Source organism: Eutrema salsugineum, unplaced genomic scaffold (genome assembly GCF_000478725.1).
Source record: "Eutrema salsugineum unplaced genomic scaffold, Eutsalg1_0 scaffold_8, whole genome shotgun sequence".
NCBI classification, from domain to species: domain Eukaryota; kingdom Viridiplantae; phylum Streptophyta; class Magnoliopsida; order Brassicales; family Brassicaceae; genus Eutrema; species Eutrema salsugineum.
The window spans coordinates 6,725,259-6,752,261 of NW_006256414.1; the positions used below are offsets into that span (position 1 = coordinate 6,725,259).

General features: G+C 45.4%; 3 protein-coding genes across 3 annotated transcripts; 1 reads left to right on the forward strand and 2 right to left on the reverse strand.

Moving 5' to 3' along the window:
- Positions 1 to 4,227: 4,227 nt before the first annotated feature.
- On the reverse strand, positions 4,228 to 5,291 carry LOC112088226. The gene is made up of 2 exons (XM_024158516.1): positions 5,227 to 5,291; positions 4,228 to 5,140 (listed from the first exon to the last, which is right to left on the reverse strand). Exons 1-2 carry the CDS (start codon positions 5,289 to 5,291, stop codon positions 4,228 to 4,230), a joined length of 978 nt encoding a protein of 325 aa, XP_024014284.1.
- A 3,827-nt stretch (positions 5,292 to 9,118) lies between these two features.
- Positions 9,119 to 10,472, forward strand: LOC112088227. Its single transcript, XM_024158518.1, has 2 exons — positions 9,119 to 9,673; positions 9,744 to 10,472. Exons 1-2 carry the CDS (start codon positions 9,119 to 9,121, stop codon positions 10,470 to 10,472), a joined length of 1,284 nt encoding a protein of 427 aa, XP_024014286.1.
- Positions 10,473 to 22,632: 12,160 nt separating this feature from the next.
- On the reverse strand, positions 22,633 to 24,453 carry LOC112088230. The gene is made up of 3 exons (XM_024158522.1): positions 23,956 to 24,453; positions 23,349 to 23,880; positions 22,633 to 23,255 (listed from the first exon to the last, which is right to left on the reverse strand). Exons 1-3 carry the CDS (start codon positions 24,451 to 24,453, stop codon positions 22,633 to 22,635), a joined length of 1,653 nt encoding a protein of 550 aa, XP_024014290.1.
- Positions 24,454 to 27,003: the final 2,550 nt, after the last annotated feature.

Consider the following 27,003-nt stretch of genomic DNA (forward strand, 5'->3'; position numbering starts at 1 on the left):
GGACTCATCCATTTCCCCGTGTCTAGGTGAGGGAATCGGTGAGATAGCCCATACTAGTCTTGCGAATAGACATGTGAATATAAGGTGATTAATAGTTTCCTCCCCGTCATGACATCTCACGCAGGCTGAGTCCTTTGCTATATGACGATGCTTAAGGTTTGCAGCTACAGATAGAGAATTACTAAGGCATTTCCATAAAAAATGTTGTACCTTTAGACTAGCATCTGCCTTCCAAACAAGCTGATACAGTGGATCCAGACTTGGTTGATTCACCTCGGTAGGATCATTATTTTTAAGCACATTCTGCAAGATCCAATAACCAGATTTAACCGAGTACTTTCCGTCCTTTGTATAGTCCCAACAGTAAGTATCATCACAACTTTCCCCTCCAAGTATGATACACAGGATTTCCCGCACATCCTCTACACAGAATATTGTGTGCAAAAAGTCCTCCTTCCATTCTCTAGCAGAAGCAGAGAAGAGATCACTTACAGTAGAGAGGGTCGCCAGATCTCGGTGGAGATAAAGAGGTGTCCATTTCATTCTGGCAACAACATGAGCTGGTTTCCTGCCAATCCACTGATCATGCCAGATGTTGGTATTTAAACCATTGCCTATAACCGCTCGAGCACCTTTTTTTATCAAGTTTTGTGCTGCCATGATACTCTTCCACGCAAAGGAAGGTCTTGAGCCAAGGGTAGCATTGAGTGGGCTTGTATTGCGAAAGTATCTAGCCTTAAAGATACGAGCCAAGAGAGTATCCTTATGAGTGAGTAGTCTCCATAGTTGTTTTCCCAGAAGGGCCAGATTGAAATCCTCGAGATCTTTAAAGCCAAGTCCGCCCCTGTTTTTAGCTTTGCTCAGATAGTCCCAAGTCTTCCAGTGCATGCTGCTTCTGTCTTTGTCTGTTTTCCACCAAAAATCCGCCATGATTCTCACAATCTCCTTGCACACGGTTTTTGGAAGAAGAAAGCATCCCATAGTATAAGTAGGTAGTGCCAGAGCTACCGACTTCAGAAGAATCTCTTTTCCAGAAAATGATAGAAAATTGTTTTGCCATCCTGATACTCTATTTTGAATGTTCTCTTTAAGATAGCTGAGAATGGAGACTTTTGAACCACCAAAGGATTCTGGTAAACCCAGATAAACGCCTTCCCCACCCTCTTGAGTAATGCCCAACTTCCTTTTCACCACCTCGCGAGTTTCATCAGGAATGTTTTTTCCAAAGCAAACACTTGATTTTTGGTAATTTATGCGTTGACCAGAGGCAAGGCAGTATTCATCAAGGATTCCAATGACCTGAGTGAGTTCATTTTCCTCCACTTTGCAGTAAAACATGCTGTCATCGGCGAAAAGGAGGTGTGACACGGCTGGAGCTGATCTAGCAACTTGTAATCCGGTGATTCTACCATCCTCCTCAGCATTCCTCATCATTCTCACAAGAATCTCCGTACAAATGACAAAGAGGTAGGGTGATAGAGGATCACCTTGCCTAATGCCTCGCGAGGGTTGAATGTATCCAAATGGTTTGCCATTTATCAGCACCTGATATGAAACAGAGGTAACACACTTCATTATAAGATTGATCCATGTGTCTCCAAATCCAAGAAGTTGCATCGCCTTACGGAGGAAAGTCCATTCAATTCTATCGAATGCCTTTGAAATATCAGTCTTGATCGCGACAAACTCCTCAGCACACTTGTTGTTAGACCTCAAGGCATGGAGTAACTCGTGGGCAACAAGGATATTATCTGTTATGAGCCTGCCTTTGACGAAAGCTGCCTGAGTATCAGAAATGATACTGGGAAGGGTTTCCTTGAGTCTATTAGCCAGTACTTTAGCAATGATTTTGTAGGCCACGTTGCCGAGACTGATAAGGCGAAACTCTGACATCTTGTTTGCATTCAGTTTCTTGGGAATAAGGCAAATATTTGTTCTATTGATTTCATTCCCAAGAGTTGCAGACGAAAAGAAGTCGTGAACCAAACAAAAAACATCATCCTCAATATAATTCCAGAACTGTTGATAGAAGTATCCACTCATTCCATCAGGACCAGGACATTTGGTGGGGTTAATTTCAAAGACAGCTCTTTTAACTTCCTCCTTTGAGACGGGAGCCATAAGGGTCTCATTCTGAGTCGCATTGATGCAGCTATGGTCCGAAGCGAGATGGTCAAGATTTGAGGATTGATAGCCAATATCCTCCGAAGCAAAGAGCCTCTTAAAATAGTCCTCAGCGATCCTTCCAAGATCAGCGCTATAATACCACGTCATTCCTTGATCATCAACGAGACATCTTATTTTGTTCTGAGCTCTTCTATTTTTCGTAGCAGCGTGGAAGAACTTGGTATTTCTATCTCTCGATGCTAGCCACGTAATCCTGCTCTTGGTTTTCCAGAACTCCTCCTCATTTCTGTATTCTTGATGGAGTTGCTGTTTTAGCCGCTTAATGTCCTCCATGTTAATGTCTTGCTGCTTCGTGGCACAATCTATCTGATGACAAAGTTCTTGGATTCTCAAAGCTGAGTTGCATCTGTTATTTCTTTTCCAGTTAGCGATGGCCCTTCTACAATGATTGATTCGGCTCATAAGGTCTACCCCATGAGTCGAGTTCCTTGATTTCCATGCTTTAGCAATTTCATCCTTAAACCCTTCTTTGTGGAAACATCGATGGTCGTATTTGAATCCAGCTTTTCTCCTCTGCTGATCCTCCAAAAGGCAAGTGATGAGAGGACTGTGGTCAGAACTAACTCTTTGGAGGTAGACAGCTTTGTGCTTGATCGAATAAATCATTCCAAGCCTGGTTGGATATAGTTCTGTCCAGACGACATTGAACAAGCTCATCATTGCGAACTCCATACCACGAGAACTGATGACCAGTATGCTTGATCTCCCATAGCCCACAGGCGTTCATCATTTGTCTGAATTCTACACAAGAAAGATCCGATCTTTCTGTTCCCCCAATCTTTTCCTTCGGATCCACAAGTTCGTTAAAATCACCGGTCAAGACCCAGGGTTCTCTGCGTTTAATACCGATTCTAGTGAGATTCTCCCACACCTGCCCACGCTTGCTTTTCACAGGATCACCATAGACGCACGTTAGAAAAAATTCCTTATCCTCCCATTTGATTGTAGCATCAATCATTCGTTTATTAGACTGCAAGACAGAGACAGAAACATCATCTTTCCACATTAAAGCTAAACCGCCGCTCTTTCCAATTGGTTCCACAATACAAAGATCTGAATAACCAAGATGTCCTACAACATTTTCTAAATAGCTTCTTTTATTCTTAGTTTCACAGAGGAATAAAACCTCAGGGAAAAACTTCCTACGAATTTCCCTAAGTTGTCGAACTGTAGGGGTATTCCCCACCCCCTGACAGTTCCAATTCAATATTCTCATTGAGGTTTCGAAGGGTTGGTATTAACCATCAACCCTTCTTTCTTAGAGTTTCCACCCTCACCAGCCTCAAAGGAGGCAAAATGATTTGGGACAATGGCTGTCATAGAGACAGAATGATTTTTTTCACTATACGATCTATTCTTCGATTCTGAGGTTCCTTCACCGAAAGTCTTCTTCTTCGATTCTGAAGATCCTTCGCCGAGTCTTTCAAAGACTGATGCAGTCGGAGATTTGATCATCAAGTCCCCCACTTTAGCTCTTTTTTGATCTTCCTTTCATCGCTTGAGCTGTTCCTTCTTCTCTTCTGGAGCACCATTTCTTCTTTCTTTCTCCCGGAGCTTCCTGAGCCAAGTCTTTCGAAAACCGACATTTGGTTGTATTGAGACAATGAATAAAGACTTAGACAATATGAGAAGACTTGGTATAGCTTGTCTATATATATCGAGGCTAACATTTGGCTAAGTATGAAATAATGAGGCCGATGCTTAAGTCAGATCCAGTAAGAGGAACTCAGGCCCAAGAAGATGTCTCGTGAGAAATATGACCGTTAGAAGGCAAGAGAAGACAAAGAAAAGTGGTTAGACTCGTTTAAGGAAACATGTGACTATTCTCGGAGCTGTCACTTTCAGTCTCGGGATCTCCTTTGTTTGTCATTTAGTTTCTAGAGAAATATCTTCTAGGGTTTTAGTTCTTTGTGTCTGCCTATATATGTATCGTTGTATCAACCTCAGAAATACGAAGTTTTGGAGACATTATTCTCCTTCCTCTTTATCTCATTTCACTTTCTTAATACTCGCTAATCTTCTTCTTAATCCGCATTATTCTTACAGGTTGGGGGTTTCTTCATTCGAGAAAGAGTCACTTTGGCTTATCTTGGTTCTTTCTCCAGGTGTGGTTGGAGAGTGATCACCTCCTTTGTCTCCAGATCCCTGATTCGCGTCCCCCGATCTTTCAAAAACTGAGGACAAGTGGTAGGATCCAGATCGTGTGGGGTCTTCAGAATTTAGCTCCTTCCAGGCTTCACTTTCACTTGATTTGTTTCTCATTTGGGAGGAGAAAAATGATTCTCTATTGCTAGCCGTGCTCCCACCTTCCCCTGTCGTAGCGGATTGGATTTCTTTTCTCCGCCAAACCTGTTGAGTCGGTTGAGAGGATGATGGTTGCCATTGAAGTCTTTCCTTAACTCCTTTCCTGCGCCCATCTGATTGTGACTTCGTTTGAGAACTGGAGGCACCATCTTGATCTTTTTTGGAGGCTCTTCGAGGTTTGACATCTACAACTTCTTTCCCTTTACCTTTAGACTTTGAAGATTTATCAGCTCTAACCTGAGAGGCTGACTTGCTCCTATCGGCAACAGATGGTTGAGCTTCATTGATTTGGTAGGGACATGTTGCTTGATCATGAGTGAGTCTCCTGCAAGTGAAACACACTTTGAGTAGTTTTTCATAAATCAGCTCGGTTTGGATGTGTTCCCCTGTGGAGAATCTCGCCAATTTCCTAAATTGGAGAGGTTTATCAGCTGGGATCATAGCATGAGCCCGAACATATTCGACAGAGTCCGAGTTCTTGGCATGTAGCTCAACCGCACCCACCATTCCCAACGGAGATATGAGACTTTCGATAGCTTGTTTTTTCAGTAGGTGGATGGGCAAACCTTTTATTCTTATCCAGAACGGGATCAAGTTGAGGAAATCTGGTCCAGGATTCGGCTTCCATTGATCCACTGTAATTATCCACCTGTTCACAAACCATGGTCCTTTGTTCAGGACATGAGATAGGTCACCTTCATTTTGGAAGATGAATTGGGCCCTATTCTCCCCTACCCCTCTTCCTCGAACTCGATCCTCAAGACCCCAAATCGGTGGGAGGGCTTTGATGAGATCTTCATTTTGCAGCTCCGGAATATCCACCGGATCTCCCTCTCCAAGTAGATCTCACTCCTTAAGCTCTTCAACCAGAGAAAGTTCCTTCTTCTTCCAAACTCGGTTCATCGTGTAGATGTTTTGACAACGCTAGATCTGATATTGGAGAGAAGAAGAGGAGACAACCAAAGCAAATTCAGAACTGGGAACGTAGATCTTAACCAGGAACAGGCAGAAAAGGGTTTCAGAGATTGGATCTTGTGAGATTTGGAATCAATTGGATCTGTGATGAAACCCTAGTTTTCGCCTCCATGGTCGACACTAGATAATACATCGGTTTCCATATTTTTTAGATTTTGGATAGTTCGAAATTTGGAAATAAGGATTCAAGAACCATGTTAAAAAATAAATAAATAAAAAATGGGTCTCCTCCCAATCATATAGTTTTTGGTTTGGATCAGCTTAGATAATAGATTGAAAAAAACCATAAAATCAAATTATATTTATGGACAATTCAAATATCCAAATTATTTAAAATATTTGTGTGAGCCAAAACTCGCACAACCAGAAATTTGTTTAAGAAAAACTAAGGGATCGGAAACTTCTAGGATTTATCGCCAAAAACAGTATGATCGAAAGAAAGTTTTTCTTGCTGTAAAAGTGTTTAGCTCTTATTGCTTAGGGTTGCAAAAAGTTACAGAATGAATTGCATACAGTATCTATTTATATTAACTTTCTAAACCGTCTAGCCGAGAATCCCGGGAGAGATTTTCAGAATATTTCCTTACCTCTTCGTGCGGCCACCGTCACAATACACCGCCTAGGGTTTTTACGGGCTTTCGTCCTTCAGTTCGGCCCATCTAGGTAGAATCGGCTCGGCCCATTCTTCTCCATGCACAGCTCGGCCTGCGCTGCTTCTGGGGTTCGGCCCATCTCGCTCCAAGGATCGACCCATCCTATTTTATGAACAGGCTCGGCTCGGCTCTTCACAGTGCTCGGGTTAGTCAATGTCTTTTGATGCAGTCGTTTTGAAATGGTTAATTAGCTGGGGCGGAAATCGACCCCAACAGTTAGGCCCCCAGCTCGTCGGTCCCGGAGACGAGGGCGACGAGGTATGTATTTCGAGAAGCTAGATTGACCATGCCTACCGAGCCGTTATGACAAGGCTTCGCCGAGCCTCTCTGATATTGAACTGTTGAGACTCCAATGAAATTCCGAGCCATAATGGGGTAACAGCAACGAGGCACTTTAGACCGATACCGAGCCGGGTTAGTGATAAAGACGAGAGCCTATTATGTGACGCCGAGCCATACTAACAGCAGCGCTGAGGCGATGGAGCAGGGTGGTCGTATTAAGCCACTGTGTCGAGGGCAAGGTGATTCCGACAGAGGAAATAGACGAATCGGCTTGCCATGCACATTTTAAGGTGACGAGGCGTTTGCATGAAAGATATGTCGAGCCGAATAAACGACGAGGCAAAGAAGCAGAGTTGTGCTTAGCAACGAGGCGAAAATGCCGAGCCGCGTTCAACAACGAGGCGAAAAAGAGCAGTGTTTAGCGACGAGGCGAAAATGCCGAGCCGCGTTCAAAAACGAGACAAAAAAGAGCCGTGATTAACGACGAGGCGAAAATGCCGAGCTGCGTTCAACGACGAGACGAAAAAGAGCCGTGTTTAGCAATGAGGCGAAAATGCCGAGCCGCGTTCAACAACGAGGCGAAAAAGAGCCGTGTTTAGCGACGAGGCGAAAAATGCCGAGCCGCGTTTAACGACGAGACGAAAAAGAGCCGTGTTTAGCGATGAGGCGAAAATGCCGAGCCGCGTTCAACAACGAGGCGAAAAAGAACTGTGTTTAGCGACGAGGCGAAAATGCCGAGCCGCGTTCAACGACGAGGCGAAAAAGAGCGGTGTTTAACGACGAGGCAAAAAATGCCGAGCCGCGTTCAACGACAAGGTGATCTTATTTGATAGAACCGAAGCGTGTCCACCTCGCCGATCTAATTTAGTGATGACGAGCCATGTTTCGTTATAAAGCGGCTCGGGATACTCCATTGAACCTGGATGGGTTCGGTAATATTGGGCATACTCCTTTGATTGATGTCCCTAAGCGCGTGTACTGTGATAGCGGGTACGCTCTCTGGTGAGGCTGCGCAGATTTCACGCGCCATACTTACATTTTGCTGATTTCCGAGGTTCATGTGGACCCTACAAGCACCGAGATTTCTATATAAGGGGGGGGGGGTTTTGCTTTCGTTTTCCTCATAACCTCAGTCTCCCAAAAATCACAAAGGTAGAGCTCTCCCTTCTCTCTTCTTTCTCTCTCTAAATTATTTTTCTCTCTAGCTAGGGTTTTTACTGCTTCCGCCGTCCCTCCTCCGTGCCGGTTACTTGAGATTTTTTGCCGCCGAGTCTTTCGGGCTGACCTCTCCAAAGACGAGAGCCGAGACGGAGGATCCTTGGATCGAGGCAAATCAAAGCATTGCGATGAGTCGCACCTCGGGGTTAGATGAAGGGAGTGCCGAGGCGACAGCGCCCCTGAACCGAGGCGATGTCAGTGACGAGGCAAATGTTTCTATCGGGCAAGATGATGGGGCGACGAGGCGGCAGTACCCCTATCCTGCGGTGATGTTAGCGCCGAGGCGAGTGTTCCTGCCAAACCAGATGATGGGGATGGCGAGGCAAATACCTCCGTCGGCCGAGGCGATGATAGCGATGCTGAGATGAGCTCCACCGCTGATCGAAGCAACGAGGTCGCCGAGGTGGAGAGTCGAGATAGATCCGTCGAAGTCGAGGCGAGATCTTGTGCATGCTCTAGCGTGGATTCTATCGAAAATCTCGCGGTATCTAACTATGCGAGATCTCGTGATGGTGGGGCGGATATTTCGACGGGCTCTTCCCACGGTTTGGCCCCTAACCGTGGCGACGCAATCGATTTTGCCAAGGTGAAGGACGAGGAAGAAATTTTTCCATTCGACCTGGCAGAGGCGAAGCGGGAAATCGAACGTCTAATGTCGAGCCGAGCTGCCTCGTCTTCCAGGCGAACTAGGGTTTGAAAGAAGAGGCTTCGGCCGGATCCTCCCGGCTCGTCCTTATCCTCAACCAAATCCCTAGAAGCCCTTCGAAATTGTTTTGGGATTTCCGAGGAGGTCGAGTTTCTCGTTCCGAGGCCCAGCGATCGTGCTCATCTTCCGCCCCCTGATCACTTCACCGTCTACGAAAGCTTCTTCAATCTCTGCTTCCTCTGGTTTCCTATCCCCGAAGTGATCCTTCAATACCTCTGGAAGCACGGGATATCCATTGGTCAGATTATGCCAAGAGGATTACGGCATATGATTGGGATTTTGGTGCGGAGTTACGAATGTTGCATAGACATCGAGCTCGACCATTTATTGAATTTGTTGGAATTTTGCAAGGCTCCTGGGGGGAAGAAGTTTTATATCTCGAGTAAGGTGCGCCGAAAGATTATCAGCGGTTTTCCGAGCAAAGATAGTTTTTGGGACGAATGTTTCTTTTTCGTCCGAGTCAACGGGGCGTCGGTTGGCGACAACTTTATCCGCAAGACCAAAACCGATTGGGGACCACTTGGTATCCGATCGATGTCTTCCTTCGGCTCGGAAGATTTCGGATCTCGATTCTGACATTTTCATTGTTTTGCTTTTTTTTTTTTTTGCAGTTCGCGATTTTCTCCCCCGGTGTCCTGACGATCTGTTCGAAGTTCGGGATACGCTAGCTGCTAACCGAAGCAACTAGAAACAACACTTTTCGCTGAAAAGAGTTGAACGAGCTCGGTCTATTTCTGCGGGTGTCCCAGTCAGCTCTGAACTATCGAACTCATCAGGCGATACTCGCGACAAGATGGTGATGGAGACTTTCCGGGAAAGGAAGAAAAGAGAGGCAGAAGAAGCAGCGAGACGAGCCGCCGAGGCTGCTAAGAGAGACGAGGTCGAGCCGAAAGATGCACAGCAGGCCGGGAACGAGGCGTCTGTGATCGGCTCGGGGAACAGAGGTAACCAAAGCTCTGGTCGTGAAGATGGCGAGATCGCCCCCGAGGCGACCTCTAACGTTCCCGACGAGCAGAAGTCATCTGCTGATCCGACCAAGTCGGCCATTCTTGCTCTCCCTCATTCGCCGAGGCCTCCAAAATCCAAGCTCCTGAAGCACGAGGCGATGAATCGCAAGCGATCTGCTGCGGATAAAGGTAAAGGTGTCGCTCCCGACGAAGGTGAGCCACTTAAGAAGAGGCAGAAGGTAGCTGTTGATGAGGTGAACCCGAAAAAACTCGTTGTGGACGATGCCTTTGCTTCCGCCCAATTGTTCTCCAAGGTTAATAACGATAAGGTTTCCTTGCCGCGCCCCGAGAAGCTAAAGCGACCGAAGTCTTACGCCGCGATGGCTCAACGTGGTACTAAGGTTAGTATTCTTTCGCTTTTGACTTCCTTAGTTGGATTTGCCTGGTTTTAAATTTCTTCTTTGATTTCAGTTTATCGCCGCGGTGAACGAGCTATTGGTGGGCTATGAATCCGACGCGCTCAAAGGTGAGCGTCGATTTGTCGAGGCGAAGCAGGAGGTCGTGCAATCGAAGGCTGACTTTGAAAAGGCGTTGGCTCGAATCTATGTGCTTGAGGAGGAGAAAGGAGCTATGAGGGCCGAGCTCGAGAAGGCGACGACTCGATTCGAGGAGTCTCGTTGTCGGAAAAACAGCGAGATTGCCTCCTTGAAGAGGCAAATCGCGGCAAAGGATGCGCTGCTCGAGTCTCGAGTCAAGATTGCTCAGAAAGACGCCAGGCGCGCTGCCGCGGTCAAGTTTCAAGAAAAGCTCGTCGAGATCGAAGGGAAAATGGGCGAACTGGAAAAGGCTAAGAGGGACGAGAACGACCTTGGTCAGATTCGTAGTAACCTCGTGCTAATCGGCGATCTCCGAAAGCCAGATGCCAGCCTCGACGCCGAAGAGGAGAAGCTGAAGAATTGGGAGGTCGAGCTGCTGGGAGCCGAGGAGACGTTTGAGCGTGCCGCGACGGACTTGCGTGAGAGGTTGGTGGTTTCCCCGGTATCTCCAGATTCAGTCGATTCTCGCTTGGGAAATGAGCCGCTGGAGGTTACTGCGGCTTCAGTTGGGGTTACAAACCCGACCGGTTCGAACATCGATACTCCGATAGCTACTGGTCTTGCTGCCGAGGGTGTTCCCGAGCTGCGTGCAGGAGATCAGTAATATTTTCTTTGTACTGTGTTGTATCGTATTGTGCCTGGATGGCTTTATCCAAAACTTTCGACTTGTTCGTTTTTTGATAAACATTGTGCCAAGATGGCTTTATCCCCAACTTTTGACTTAGCTATGGTTATATTCAACTTTTCCTTAGTCGTTTTTTTTTTGCTGGATTTTATGTGTTCGCCCTTGATGACATGAATTTTTGACTGAAAATGTTTGTTTGAAGCGAGCTGGATCGCGGATTAGTTCGATTGCTTCTCTAGCCGAGTTTTTGAAATTGATATGGGCTAAGGGGCGAGTTGTTTTAAAAATTCTGTTTGAGTTCTAAATCCCGAGCTGGGAGTTGATACGTGGAGCGTCTCCATTTTAGGCGACGCTGAGGCGTTTTAAGCGATAATGTTGAGGCAACTTTCGTTGGAAACGCCGAGCCGTGTTTAACGACGAGGTGTTTTTGTTATATGATGCCGAGCCGTGTAAACGACGAGGCGTTTTGTTTTTGTTAACCGCAGATGATTTTGGGACTCTTATTGGGGTTTGTCCATTCCAACACTGAGAGAGGTCCTCATCAAGGTGAGCTGTTTTAGATTGTTTTGAGAGAATTTTTCGACTAACCCCAAAGTATTTTTCGAGTAAGTTATGTGTTTTCTTGTTGACGAGGCTAGAGTTCAAGAGGATACGGTATTCTCTTTGGAATATGACTATAGACCGGCGTTCCCGAGAGGGTGAGTGCGTTTTTCCAGGTTTTTTAAGAGTTCACTTCAGTTTTAGAGAAAGCGATGTAGTCTCGACTTATAATCTCGTGTGCGATAGTAAAACTGTGGCGACCGATACGTTTTTGGTCTGATATTTGTATAGCGATGCTTAGTTTTTATCCATAGAGGATGTAACTTGCACCCTTGTCCTAGGAAAAATGGTAAAAGTCCGTTTAGAGAACTTTGTATTTGTTGCCCCGTTGTGGCCAGTAACGAGACGAGGCATTCGGAGGCTTAGCTGCCGAACTGAAACTGAGGACCACTAAAGGTCTGAGGCAATCAGGTCATGATACCATGTCGAAGTGGTATGAATACTTGCCGAGGTGAGTGAAGAATTTAAAAATCCGAGCTTGTTAAAATAAGTTGCTGATTGAGAAACTAGCCAAAGCGATAATGAACGAACTAGAAATCCGAGGTAAACATGAAATAATTAGATTATTCAAAACGAACTGAAAACGGGCCGAAGTGGCGATGTTCCTAAGTGAGCAAGCTGAAATTGTAGAGTTAAAGGAGGTATGTGTATACGTACCCACTCCCCCCCCCCCTTTTTAGGAGGGGGGACAGCTGAACCTGTCCGAGGACTGCTGCCTACGTACCCTTTGCAGGGATCAAGCCGTCCTGTAGTTCATGTTGACCGTGCTGTGGCTTTAGTGATAATACTTCTTTAGATGCATTGCGTTCCATGATCTTGGAATTGCTTCGTCAGCTAGCGTCGCGAGTTCATAGATTCCTGGACGAATTACTTTTGTAATCTTGTAAGGGCCTTCCTAGTTTTCCCCGAGCTTTCCTGCATTCTTATCGGCAGTGTTTTGGAAGACCTTTCGGAGGACGAGCTCCCCTTCTTTGAATCTTCGACTACAAACGTTTTTGTTGTAGTATCTCGCCGTTGCTTGTTGATAGTTCTGGATTCAGACTAAGGCTTGGTCGCGCTTTTCGTTGATTAGATCGAGCTCATCTAGCATCATTAAGTGGTTCAAGACCTCCTGTCCTGGTAGAAGTCCTCGTCGAATACCTGGGAAATCCACTTCGGAGGGGATTACGCACTCTGTTCCGTAGACCAAGGCGAATGGAGTTTCCCCGGTGGCTCGGCGCGGAGTTGTCCGATGAGACCAAAGGACTCCTTCGAGTTCGTCTGCCCACCGTCCTTTCTTGGCGTCGAGCCTCTTTTTCAGACGATCGAGGATCGTCTTGTTGGCTGCTTTGGCTTGTCCGTTCCCTTGAGGGTATCTTGGCGTAGATTTGCTTAGACGGATTTTCCACTTCTCGCAGAAGGCTTCAAAGCGTGTTGAGATGAACTGGGATCTGTTGTCGGTGACTATCTCGTAGGGGACCCTGTGTCTGCAGATGATATTTTTCCAGACGAAGTGTTCGACTTGAACATCCTTTATGCTTGCGTAGGAATCGGCTTCGACCCACTTGGAGAAGTAATCCGTGAGGACGAGCAGAAAACGCTTCTGCTTGGAGCGATGTAGAGGTCCGACGATGTCCATTGACCATCTCATGAACGGATAAGGTGACGAAATTGACGAGAGCAACTCGGTAGGTTGATGAATTGTTGGGGCGTGCCGCTGACACTTCTCGCACTTTGCCGTAAATTTTTCGCAGTCCTTGACCATCGTAGGCCAGAAGTAACCGTGCCGTTTTATCTAGAATGGTTCCCGCACGCGCCGCTGTACACTTCGTGCATGATCTTTCTTGCCTCCAGTCCTTCGACGCATGTCATGAGAGGCCCTGAAAATCTCCATTTAAACACCTCGCCATCGAGGAGGACATACCGCGTGGCCTGAGCTTTTAGTTTGCGGGCTTCCCATTTGTCGGTTGGCACCTCTCCATCGGCGATGTATACTCGGATAGCTCCGAGCCATTCTTTGTCGCAGCCGTACTCCAGCTCGGCTGGTGAGGCGTCTTCATCCATAGGAATGGCTTCGTCGTCCTCTGGTTCTTGTTGAGGAGGATTTATCAGCGAACTCCTTCTACCTCTTTGATGCGAGGACGTTTGATGAAATTCAACTGGGATCATCCGTCGGAGGTCCGGGTCTGAGGTCGAAGCGATGCTGCCAAGGCTCCGGCCGATGTGTTTTCTCCTCGGGGAATTCGCGTGAGTTCGAACTTGTCGAACTTTTGCACCAACTCACGGACCACCTTGAGGTAAGCTCCCATTCATCCATCCTTAGCCTCGTATTCTCCGTCGAATTGACATGCTACGAGCTGTGAATCGCAAAAGATTCTTATCTTTCGAACTCCGATTCCCAACGCTAGTCGTATGCCAGCGATCAGTGCTTCGTATTCTGCTTCGTTGTTCGAGGCGTGGAAGTTCAGGCGAAAAGACTGCTCCAATATTTCTCCGGTGGGAGAGGTGAGACGGATTCCTATTCCCGAGCCGTGTTTAGACGACGAGCCGTCGACGTGCAGCGTTGATGTGTGTGTGTTGTGGGTTGTCAAGTTTTACCCTAATTGAAATCAATAGCCGCAAGTGCACAGCTGATCGATTGTAGTACTTAGGGATCGAATCCACAGGGAAGGAGGATCTTTTCCTGCAAAAAGCCTTTGAAATAAGTTAAAGTAAGGAAGTCTAGAACAAAAAAAACGGTTTAGTGGGGGTTTGGTAGTGTGTTTAAAATCTAAAAACGAAATATTAAAAGAGAATACGGAAATTAAAATGATGTAATAACTAAACTTAACGAAAATAACTAAAAATGTAAAAAACGGATATCTAATTGCTTAAATGAAAATGAACTAAAAAGGAAAGACAATATTGAACTAAAGCTTGAAAGAAAAATCGGTGTAAAACAATGGAGAAGAAAGCGTTGGAGTTCAGGGAAGTTTTCTCAGGGTACGAACGATTCAAAACATTGCTAGAGAGTAAATTGATAAGATCTTAGCTTAAACTTTTCGAACTGGAGTCACGGACGTATGAATACGCCACTGTCGTGATCATAGACAACTATCTCTCTCAACCGTGACCAGTAGGTTTTCACTCTGGCCCTGGAAGAGAAGAGATGCATTATGTTTAAGACTCGTCCTAATTCACAAATCGCCCATAGGTAGGTTTCCACTCCTATGTTTGTTTTGCTCTCCCAAACTAGATCTGATACCTGATGAACACTTTCGTGTCACCAAGCATCTGGATCAGATTGTAGTTCATGACGCTACCCTCATGCAGTAAAAACGAATTCAGAAGAAAAAAGTTCTAAGATTCAGCTCAATAGCCAATGGAATCCTCACCGAACATATATATCCCCATCGAAAATCCCTTAATCCCAACAATAAAACTACTCAGACATAATGAACGAAATCAAAGACATAATATTAAGAAGTAGAATAGAAACCGAAATTGATAAAGAAAGAACAAGGGTTCAAGAGCACAAATCTCTCTCTCCCTAAAAGCTAAAGCAAAAACAATAAAAGTATGAAGTCATGATAGATGGTATTCGGTTACACGATTTAGGGTTCCTAAGACATGTATTTATAGTGTTCAAGACTTCTCTGGACGTCACTTAGGGTTTCTCCAAATGTGGGCTTCAGAAATGGGCTTTTTGATCTCGGAGGTTGAAGGCCACTGAGTGGTTTGCCGCAGTCGAGATGCTCCTAACCGCGGGAAAATGCTTGTTGGCCGTGGGTGGAAGTGCTTGCCGGCTGGTTTACGGGACATCTTGCTCTTCGCGTATCTTTTGATTCAACCGTTGGATTGCCAAGCTGTAAAGTGCACTGGAAAGCTGATACTTCCATCTTTAAGGTCTCCAAATTTGAGCTGGATCAGACGGTGAGAAGGCCTTCAATCAGGGGTGAACTTCTGACGGTTTGACTCTGAGCTGAAATCTGGTTTTCTATCCATTTTGTTAAGTTTTTTCCTAAGTTACTTGAAAAGAGTCTTGGAACTACAAATACTAGAAAAACGTGATAAAAGTACTTAAAAGCAATTAAAAACATAGAAAAAGTATTTCAAAACGATCCATAAAAGTGGTCAAAATACGGTGTTATCAACTCCCCCAGACTTAAACTTTTGTTTGTCCTCAAACAAAGCAAAAGCCTAAATTGGTTAAGTGAAAACAAAAATAGGGAATGCACAAATCTCATAGACATGAACTCCTAAACTAGGACCAAAGATAGTGCATTAATCCACAACTTAGTCTAGAAAATTCTCACTAATGCACAAGAGATACTAGTCCACTTTTTCCGTCATACAAAACTTAAACAATTTAAATCTTGATTTCAGTCAACTAGCTCTCTACATTCATTAAGTTCAATAGTGAGTTCTCATTAAAGACATCATCCAGGGTAGACGGCGTTTGGCATTAAAGGGCTATTTAAGTGGTGGAGTTAAAGTGTTTCGGGTTACCTGAAGATCTGGAGGATGCGAGATAATATGCAAAACAGCAAGAGAGATAAGGACCTGTTGATTACCACAGTTTTCAGTCACTTCTTCTTGCCAAATGTTGTTGCATAATCCTTCTTCCTTTGTTGTAAACAGCTATTCCCCCAGACTTAGATTCTTTCCAGGAATCAGAAAACAATCTCCAAAACTCCATAAAATCGAACTCCAGTTGCCTTGGGACTTAAAATTCGACCTCTCTAGACTCTCTAAGGCTTTTATCTCCTTTCTTTTCTTATTTTCGGATTTTTTTTTTTGGAAAGGAAATGCCTTTTAAAGAGAGAGAGACTAGAGGACGAGATTGTACCAAAATTTGAGATTTTTCTAAGGCAAACTGAGCTTCCTCTTGTGTTGAATCCTTCCGGGAACTTTTCCGGCAAATCGCAGGTCTCTGTCCTTGGTGACTGAAAACTGCGTCGTTCCTCTTTCTCTCCAACGTTTTTGTACTTATCTGCATATAAGACAATAGAAAACAAGAGTGCATGTGGTTTGAAAGAGGATTGGTTAAGGTGGGGAACTAGCTAAAGATGAACTAGCCCTTCAGGATCAACAGAGAGTGGTAAAAGGATAAAGGAGTCCTGAATGTATGATTCGTTTCCCTGGTCTAATGCTTCAATGAGAAAATTAACTCCAAATTAAGTCCAAATAAAACAGAGCTAGTGTATCCCTTCATCTAAATCGAAATCATTCAAATTCCTCTGGGGTACTTCGTTTCAAATTCCTCTGGGGTACTTCGTTTCAAATGTGCTTAGCTACCGCCTAGTCTAGTCCTAAATCATGAATGAGCAAGTCACTAGGAACAGTCTAAAGCACACAGTCAACTATCATTGATTCATGTTCACCATTCCCTTTTAAAACGTATTTTGTTTTGAAAACCGATTTTGAAAAACTTTAAGGAAAATGCAAAAAGTGTAGATAATGCAAGACTCATGAAAGAAAAATGGTTAGAAAGGGATGAAATCCTCCCCCAGACTTAAATCACAATGTCCTCAGTGTGAAACAAATCGAGATTGGATGAGAAAAATGCATAGATAATCGAATTGGTAAGGACAAAGAGAACTTACCTGGATCTGGGATGCTGGTGGAGATGAACCGGATTCATTCGAAGGGGTTTGGGAAGGTGATTAGGTGGTGATGAAGGTGGTGGAGGGTGATGAATGAGGTGGAGGGTGATTGGTGAGGTGAAATGAGGTGAAAGGGGTGGTTTGGGTCGGGCTTGGATGTCAACGACCAAGTGCCGCGGTCAGGGGCTGCACGACCGCGGCAATCAAGCACTTGGCCGCGGTCAGGACTACGCGACCGCGGCCGACGGTAGGTTTCCCGCGGTCAGAACGTCTGCGACCGCGGGGGCTTATATCGCGGCCTCTTCCTGCTTCTCCTTGGTTCCTGCTGGGCCGAGCAGTCAGGTACCATCCTTCTTTTTGGTTTTTTCGGGTTTTTTGATTTTTTTTTGGCTTTTTTTTTTTGTTTTATAAGAAACACCTGAAACTAAGATAAAGAAAGAGATCAAAAAAAAGAAAGAAAAATCCTAAAGAAAACAATACCTAAATGGGTTGCCTCCCATTAAGCGCTTCTGTTTTAAATCGTTTAGCTCGACTTTTGGTGTTGGACGTGACTTATTTCAATGAAGAAGACCTTGTCCTGAGACAAGTCTTTTTCGACATCTCCTTGCTTTGCTTAGCAGGTTCTTCGTCACTCCAAAGTTCTTCTTCAAACTCTTCTGTTGCAGGACGTTTTCCTGCTTTGCTGTTGTATGGAACAGCTTCTGTGAAGACATCTTTGTGGATATTAGCAAATGAAATCCTCCGGTTTGGCCAGTCCATTATAGCTCCGGAAGTTGCTAGAAAAGACCATCCCAGAATCACTGGATATGTTGCATCTCTCGTTTCGACAATGTAGAAGTCGACAGGCACTATGCAATCTCCTATTCTCAAAGGAATTTCATGAGCTATTCCTTGAGGTGTTGCATTAGAATCATCAGCTAGGCTAATCTTTGCTCTAGTCCTGCGCAGGTGTTTGATACCAAGTCTCAAAGCAATTGCCTTGGACATCATGTTAAGACAAGCTCCAGAATCACATAGCACGTTTTTAAACATTTCTCCTCTAATAGAACAAGAGATAAGAAACTGACCTACACCTTCGATTTTGTGAAGTGTTCGAACAGGTTTACCTCTTCTGGCATGATTGAACAAGTCTTCTATCTCAGGGATTGATTCTTTGCTCTCACAGAAGTAGTGGCCTATCATAAAGTCCTTGCAAGCTCTGGCAAACGTGATTCCTTCAGGTAAATTTCGAACCACATCATTGAATTCATCGAGCTTCTCCTTGCTGATTTTGTTGGTGTAGTGGCTGCACTCTTCCGGTCTTTGGAGGTGGATTGAATAAACAGCAGCATCAGGTGATGTTCTGGGAAAGTCAGACGTCTGGCCCTCCCAAAGTAGGTTCGAATATCATCCTTTGTCTCCTTGCTGTACCTAAAGAAAACTTGCAAACTACCAAGATGCCATATATCATCGAAACCTGTGTAAAGAGGGATTGATTTCACAAACTTGTTGAATTCAATGAGCCTTTCTCTGGAGATTGGTGCTCCTAATTCCACCATTTTGTCTGGATTCCCTCCTTCTATGAACAGACGATAGTCTTCATCTTCGAGGTAGTGCCCTTCATATTCATCTTCATATGCTAAGACTATATTGCAAGGGAGTACCTCATTTTCTTCTTGAGATGTTTTGGAGTTGATAGCATACACCGTCTGCTCCTGAAGAGAGGTTTTGACCATCCCAGCAGATGTATCAAATGAGCATTGACCTGTAGGAGTTAAAAAGGGCTGAAGGGCATCTGAAGGAGTGCTGGCCGCGGGTAGAAGCTCCACGACCGCGGGTGAAGAGGCCTTTGCCGCGGTCAGGATGCTCACGACCGCGGCTGGAAGCTTGTTGGCCGCGGTCACGTGAGTTCCGACCGCGGGAATGGGGCTCCGAGTCGTTTCTTCAGTTTCGTCTGCTCCTCTGCCATCTGAACTGATTTCTGCACCTTCTAACTCCGTCTTCTCCTCTTTTAGGCTAAGATCTTCGATGAGAAGCGTCGAACCATTCGTTTCACATCCTTGCATAAGCTTTTCGACCTTCTTTTCGATTTCGTTGAGGGTATAGACTACTTCGTCTACAGTTGAGTCTATTGTCTCTGCTTTCTCTTGAACCTTGTGTACTCCATCCCAAATCTCTTCCACATAGGAATAGGTTTGGTTGTTGTGGTAGTTAATAGTCTCTTCTGCTTCACCAAGTTTGATCTCTAAGGTGCAGATGCTCTAACCGGCTTTGCGAATGCGAACTTCGTGTGCTCCAACTCGTTCTTCGATTGCTTTCATCCTCTCCTGGACGGTTTCAGCACCTTCGTTTAGCTGGCTTTCGACGGTTTTGACTTGAACTGAAAGATCTTCAAGCTTTCTGTTAAAGAGTATTGACAAGTCGTCAATTCTCTCGTCAATTGTGGATCTTGCTTGAACGTCGAGTAAGTGCGAGACCGCCAATTCTAGTAGCTCCAATCGGTGAATGGGTTTGACGTTTTCATTCTTATGAGGCAAACGATGAGCAGGTTGTTCAGGGTTGGCCATTTGAGGTGCGCAGGGTTCCTTCTGGGACGTTCTGTTGTCTTCGCTTTGAGTTTCTTCGTAGAGATCGCGTAGATGCTTCTCTCTGCGTCAGGTGGCTTGAGGAGTGTTATAGAAACCTTCCTCATTTGGTTTATTTCGATTTATAGGATCCATATCTTCTGAAATGGAAACAAAATAACCGAAAAATGGAAAGTTGCAGAAAAGGGGTTCTAGAGTCGATTTACTAACCTTTCTCGGGGTTTTGCAGAAAAGAAAACGCGTGCCTTCCTCGGCAACGGCGCCAAAAACTTGATGTGTGTGTGTTGTGGGTTGTCAAGTTTTACCCTAATTGAAATCAATAGCCGCAAGTGCACAGCTGATCGATTGTAGTACTTAGGGATCGAATCCACAGGGAAGGAGGATCTTTTCCTGCAAAAAGCCTTTGAAATAAGTTAAAGTAAGGAAGTCTAGAACAAAAAAAACGGTTTAGTGGGGGTTTGGTAGTGTGTTTAAAATCTAAAAACGAAATATTAAAAGAGAATACGGAAATTAAAATGATGTAATAACTAAACTTAACGAAAATAACTAAAAATGTAAAAAACGGATATCTAATTGCTTAAATGAAAATGAACTAAAAAGGAAAGACAATATTGAACTAAAGCTTGAAAGAAAAATCGGTGTAAAACAATGGAGAAGAAAGCGTTGGAGTTCAGGGAAGTTTTCTCAGGGTACGAACGATTCAAAACATTGCTAGAGAGTAAATTGATAAGATCTTAGCTTAAACTTTTCGAACTGGAGTCACGGACGTATGAATACGCCACTGTCGTGATCATAGACAACTATCTCTCTCAACCCTGACCAGTAGGTTTCCACTCTGGCCCTGGAAGAGAAGGGATGCATTATGTTTAAGACTCGTCCTAATTCACAAATCGCCCATAGGTAGCACTCCTATGTTTGTTTTGCTCTCCCAAACTAGATCTGATACCTGATGAACACTTTCGTGTCACCAAGCATCTGGATCAGATTGTAGTTCATGACGCTACCCTCATGCAGTAAAAACGAATTCAGAAGAAAAAAGTTCTAAGATTCAGCTCAATAGCCAATGGAATCCTCACCGAACATATATATCCCCATCGAAAATCCCTTAATCCCAACAATAAAACTACTCATACATAATGAACGAAATCAAAGACATAATATTAAGATGTAGAATAGAAACCGAAATTGATAAAGAAAGAACAAGGGTTCAAGAACACAAATCTCTCTCTCCCTAAAAGCTAAAGCAAAAACAATAAAAGTATGAAGTCATGATAGATGGTATTCGGTTACACGATTTAGGGTTCCTAAGACATGTATTTATAGTGTTCAAGACCTCTCTGGACGTCACTTAGGGTTTCTCCAAATGTGGGCTTCAGAAATGGGCTTTTTGATCTCGGAGGTTGAAGGCCGCGGTCGGGACAAGTGTGACCGCGGTGGATGAGTGGTTTGCCGCGGTCGGGATGCTCCTGACCGCGGGAAAATGCTTGTTGGCCGCGGGTGGAAGTGCTTGCCGGCTGGTTTACGGGACATCTTGCTCTTCGCGTATCTTTTGATTGAACCGTTGGATTGCCAAGCTGTAAAGTGCACTGGAAAGCTGATACTTCCATCTTTAAGGTCTCCAAATTTGAGCTGGATCAGACGGTGAGAAGGCCTTCAATCAGGGGTGAACTTCTGACGGTTTGACTCTGAGCTGAAATCTGGTTTTCTATCCAATTTGTTAAGCTTTTCCCTAAGTTACCTGAAAAGAGTCTTGGAACTACAAATACTAGAAAAACGTGATAAAAGTACTTAAAAGCAATTAAAAACATAGAAAAAGTATTTCAAAACGATCCATAAAAGGGGTCAAAATATGGTGTTATCAAGCGTCCATACTTCGTCTAGAGTCGGTTCGTTTGTTGCTTCGGCTGGATGTTCAATGAGAAAATCTGCGAGCACCTGTGAATTTGCAGACGACCTGTTCGGATACTCGATGTCGTATTCGCTCAGCTCTATGGCCCACTTGGGGAGCCGACCGGATTGGCTCGGGCTGTGTAGGATCGAGCGCAGCGAAAGTGTAGCGAGCACAACATTCGAATGTGATTGAAAATACGGGCGCAGTTTGCGAGCCGAGACTACGACGGCTAGGGCGACCTTCTCGATCTGGGGGTAGCGGGTCTCGGCGTTGGTCAGTGTTTGGCTGATATAGAAAATGGGTTTTTGCTCGGATCGTTGTTCTCTGATAAGCACTCCGCTTACAGCTGTAGCAGACACTGCGATGTAGAGGAAGAGCGACTCTCCTTCGACTGGTTTGGCTAAGATCGGTGGGCTCGCCAGATAACTCTTCAATTCCTGGAAAGCTGCTTCGCATCGCTCGTCCCACTCAAATTTCTTGTTTCCTCGGAGGGTGTCATAGAAGGGCAGACACTTGTCTGTGGAGCGGGAAATAAATCTGTTTAGCGCGGCGACTCTTCTTGTGAGCCTTTGCACTTCGCGCTTCATCTTTGGACAGGGCATCTCTTTTAATGCCTTGATCTGCTTGGGGATTGCTTCTATGCCTCGGTGAGTTACCAGATAGCCGAGGAATTCTCCCGAGGTGACTGCAAATCTGCACTTCGCCGGGTTTAGTTTCATGTTGTGCTTGTTCAACTGCTCGAAGCATTCCCATAGATGCACGACGTGGTCTTCCTCTTTGAGTGATTTGACTAACATGTTGTCGATGTATACTTCCATGGTTTTTTCGAGCTGAGCCGCGAACATTTTATTGACGAGCCGTTGATACGTTGCTCCTGCGTTCTTAAGCCCGAACGGCATGACTTTGTAGCAGTATATCCCGCGATCAGTTATGAATGCCGTTTTTTCCCGATCATCAGGATGCATCAGGATCTGATTGTAGCCGGAGAAGGCGTCCATAAATGTTAACAGTCTATTCCCTGCAGTGGCTTCGACGAGCCGGTCGATGTGTGGCAAGGGAAAGCTGTCTTTTGGGCACGCCTTGTTGAGGTCAGTGAAATCCACACAGACCCGCCACTTGTCGTTCTTCTTCTTCATGACCACCGGATTTGCGAGCCAGTCCGGATATTTGGCCTCGACGATTGATCCTACTTTGAGTAACCTCTCGACTTCATCGTTAACTGCTTTAGCTCGTTCGGAGCCGAGCTTCCTTCTTTTCTGCTTGACTGGCTTAGAGGTCGGATCCACATTCAGCTCGTGACAAGTTACATCGATGCTTATGCCTGGCATATCTTCCGCTGTCCAGGCAAAAGTGTTGATGTTCTCCTTGAGGAGGGAAAGGAGTTTGCTTCTCAGAGGCTCTTCTAATTTTGTTCCAATTTTGACGCATCGCTCCGGACGCGCCTCGTCTATGCACACCGAGTCCACTGCGTCACATACCGGCTCGGCGCGTGTTTCGCGGTTCTCCGCGATCTGTGGTTGCTATAATAGTTTCGAGAGCTTGTTCGCGGGCTCTCGGTCTGTCTTCATCTTTTTGCGGTCTATGTCTGCTCGTGCGTCGGTGATGGGGTTCTTCAGCTTGTGTTCGGCCAGGCAGCAAATTCGTGACTCCTTCTGATTCCCCCAGATCGTTTTGACACCCGCTGGAGTTGAGAATTTGAGGCAGAGATGATAGGTGGAGGGCACCGCCCTCATCCCGTTGATCCATGGAGTTCCCATGATCACATTGTAGATTGCTGGGTGATCAGTGACGGAGAATTCGACGATCTTAGTGACTCCGCCAGCTACCACAGGAAGCCTGATCGTTCCCATAGTCATCGTTGTTTCTCCTGAAAATCCGGTTAGAGGTTTGGGGATTGCTTCCACCTCGGAGAGGTCGATTCCCATTCTTCTGAGTGTTTCTCTGAAGATGACGTTCACTGAGCTTCCAGTATCGATGAGCACCCTTGCTACGTCATGATCCCTGATCGTTAACTCAATCACCAACGGATCATTGTGAGGTCGATCGATTCCCGCCGTTTCCTCCTCGGCGAAAGAGATCACTGTGTTTGGGATGTCGGTTGGTTCTGTCCAATTCTCCTTTGCTTCGGCTCGGCGCTGATAGGCTTTGATGGAGGACACGGTATCTTGGTAGTATTGAGATCCACCCATGATCATATTGATCTTTTGCCTTGGCTCGGGTCGCTCTTCGGCCTTGCCTCTCCTGTCGCGCTTGGAGTTATCGCCTCGTCGGAGAGGATTCGCGGGTTCCGCCACGCCGCTCGGCTCGGCTCTTTCTTGTGGTTCATTAGGGACGAGGTCTTTGAGGTTGACCGCGTTTTGGAGCTCTCCCACTGTCATCTTAGCCGCGAGTTTTGCTCCTAGAGTTCGGCATTGTGCTGTTGAGTGCCCGTAGGTCTGGTGATACTCACAGAAAGCCTTCTCATAGTAGTTGGCGGACTTTCTCACCCAAGTGTTCTTGCGCGGCTCTCCTCTTCCGCGTCTGGTGCCTACCTGATAGTTATGGGCACCTCCGCTTCTAGGTTCATCCGAGCTCTGCGTTGTTGTGTTGTTCGATGGGTTGCCCTTCTTCGCGGGGCGCGGCAAAATTGAGCTTCGGATTGCTGCTTTCGTTGCTTCGTACTGCTCGTCCAAGTTTTTCATTTCCTCCTCGTTTACGACGAAGTCTGATGACCGGTGCAAAGCGTCTTGAATTGTTTGTGGCGTGTTGAGAGCCATCTCCCGTCGGAACTCGGATTTGTACCACAACGATCGTTTCAGAGCCTCGAGCGCAGCCTTGTCGCTTATCCCTTCTATTTTGGATACGACTGCCTTGAATCTTGCCATGTAATCCCAAAGCGGTTTGTTCGGTCCTTGGGATAGTGTCCACAGGTCGGCATCGGATGTTCCTCTGTACATAAACATCGAGTATTGTTTAAGGAATAAGGCGGAGAGCTGTTGAAAACTGCCGATGGAATTGCGTTCCTGTCTTGAAAACCACTCGAGCGCGGCGTCCTTAAGATGCTCCACAAAGAGCAGGCAGTATCCGGCATCTACTTCCCGTTCGGTCAGTTTAGCGGCGTTCTTTGTGAAGGCCCGTCCCATTGCTATTCGAAACGCTGGGATGTGTGCTTTTGGGTCGGTTGTTCCTTCGTAGAACGGGATTCTCACTTTCCCGGCCTCGGGAATCCTTGCCTCCGTGATTCTTGCCGTGAATGGAGTTCTCTGAGTTTCTTCAAGCATTCGGTCGATTTCGGGCGCGGCGCTTGTTGCGTTGTGCACTTGGGACTTCATGGCGCGTATTTCAGCTACTGTCCGAGCCATCGAGGCTCACAGCTCTTTAAGTTCGAGAGTTTGTGCGTGAGTCATTCCTTTTGATTGGGGGGGGGTCGCTCTCGCTCCTCTCTTCTCGGCTCGTCTTCGTGCTCTGCCTGCTCGATCCACTGGAGGTTTTCTTCCTCCTCGGTTGGGTTGTCGCTGCGAGTCAGATCGGAGACTTCGTCAGTTCGAACGCCGTTTAGTGCCGAGGCGAGCTCTTCTTGAGTTATTCGCCGAGCCGAGCTGGTTTGTTGCGGATTCGTGGTTCCGTTGTTCTGCTGGGCGTCCACGTCGATCGCATCGTTCTCTTCTTCGCCGGCTCATCGCCTTGAGTTCCGGCGGAGAGGGGGCAGCTCGGTCATGTTGACTCGGGTCGCCGCGGGAGTCTGTTCGTCGAGGGGACGAAACATCGGAGGAGCCGAGGGGTTTCTTGCGCCGCTCCCTGAGGCTTCTGCAGGTGTTGAGAAATCGAAGCGTCTCCGGATTCCATCCATCGGGTCGGGAATTCCGACTCTCTAAGTTGGGTGTAGTCGCTCAGCCGCCATCGCGTCGAGCCTCTCCGTAATCGCCTCGTTTCTTTTGTCCTGTTCGTCGATTTTCTTCATCAACGCAGCCATCATGTTTCGCATCTCTTCTTGGGTTTTGGTAGTTGCCGTCGTTGTGCCTGATGCTGGAGCGTCCTTCTCCGCGCCGTTATCGTTGTTGTTGTTGTTATCGTCGAGGGTGTTGCTCCCCATGTTCTTCGGATCTTAAAGTCTTGTTGATTTAGAGTAAGAAAGTTTCGATTCCCCACAGACGGCGCCAAATTGTGTGAGCCAAAACTCGCACAACCAGAAATTTGTTTAAGAAAAACTAAGGGATCGGAAACTTCTAGGGTTTATCGCCAAAAACAGTAAGATCGAAAGAAAGTTTTTCTTGCTGTAAAAGTGTTTAGCTCTTATTGCTCAGGGTTGCAAAAAGTTACAGAATGAATTGCATACAGTATCTATTTATATTAACTTTCTAAACCGCCTAGCCGAGAATCCCGGGAGAGATTTTCGAAATATTTCCTTATCTCTTCGTGCGGCCACCGTCATAATACACCGCCTAAGGTTTTTACGGGCTTTCGTCCTTCAGTTAGTCCCATCTAAGTAGAATCGGCTCGGCCCATTCTTCTCCATGCATAGCTCAGCCTGCGCTGCTTCTGGGGTTCGGCCCATCTCGCTCCAAGAATCAGCCCATCCTATTTTATGAACAGGCTCGGCTCGGCTCTTCACATGGCTCAGGTTAGTCAATATCTTTTGATGCAGTCGTTTTGAAATGGTTAATTAGCTGGGGCAGAAATCGACCCCAACAATATCTAAAAAATACCAAACTATTTGAATAATTTGATAATTTCATCCAAACGATCTGAATACTTGGAAAACAAAATAATCTTTGGATATAATCATAATTTTAGGTATTTTGGTTATTTTAGGTCTAAATATACATAATATTTTCATGTATACAATTATATTTTAGATACCTATTCAACTTTCGGTTCGATTTTGATTTTTTTTGGGTATCCAAAATTTTTTTTTAAAAATCCAGAAAAATATCTATAACTATCTAGTTCAGTTTGGTTTCTCCTAATTAATTCAGTTTTGGTTTTTTTTTGTTCTACATAATTGTCCAAACTTATTCATAGTCGTATGTAGGAGGAGATAGGATAAGACGACGATTTTTTTTTCTTATAACCCCAATAAATTTTCCATGGTTATATTATTATTTATATACTAGATTCTCACCACCCACACACCTATGTGGGATTATTCTTTTATAAATTTAATATAAATAAATAATAAACTCTTATAACAATACTTCATTATGTAGACCAAATTCAATGAGTGGTTTGAATTGTGTTTTGTTATAAATATGTGTCTAATTGTATGGTGTTTTGGTGGATATAATTTAATGTTGATAACTCTAACGAGGTTGAATAAATTTTATAGTGCGTATCATCTATTGAACAAGGTATTGAACAAGGTATTGAACAAGGTATGTGTAACGCAATAAAATGATAATCATTCTTATCAAAGAAATATTATGGATTATTTTTTAATTACATTAGAAACCAACAATATAAAAGGCTGCGCATTCCAACCTGAAGAAGGACACGTCACCAAAGAGAGCGACTGAATTGGCGATTAGATTTCTAAAGTTTCTCAAAACTTTCGGCCCACGCAAGGGCTATGGCTGCGCTGGAACAGAGGGCTCCTCCATCAGAGGTGGTGATGAGCAATGAGGGTTTGGTCTTAACGGAGGGGTCATTGAGAAAGGAGCTGGAGGTCTATTCGAAGGGTTTAGCTCAGGATCCCGCAAAGGAGCTTGCGGCGGATCTCTTGCAGTCTAGCGATGGTTCCCCGGTGGGGAAGGAGGTGTCAGGAGAACAGAACTTAGCGGTGGAGGTGGTTCAGACGATGGATTTGGAAGCAGGGAATAAGGAGTTGCGAGGGGGTGTCATAAAAAGTTCAGAGAAGCCATGGGATTTGGTGGCTTCGGAGAAAACAAAACTGCAAAAGTATGATGTTGTGGTGG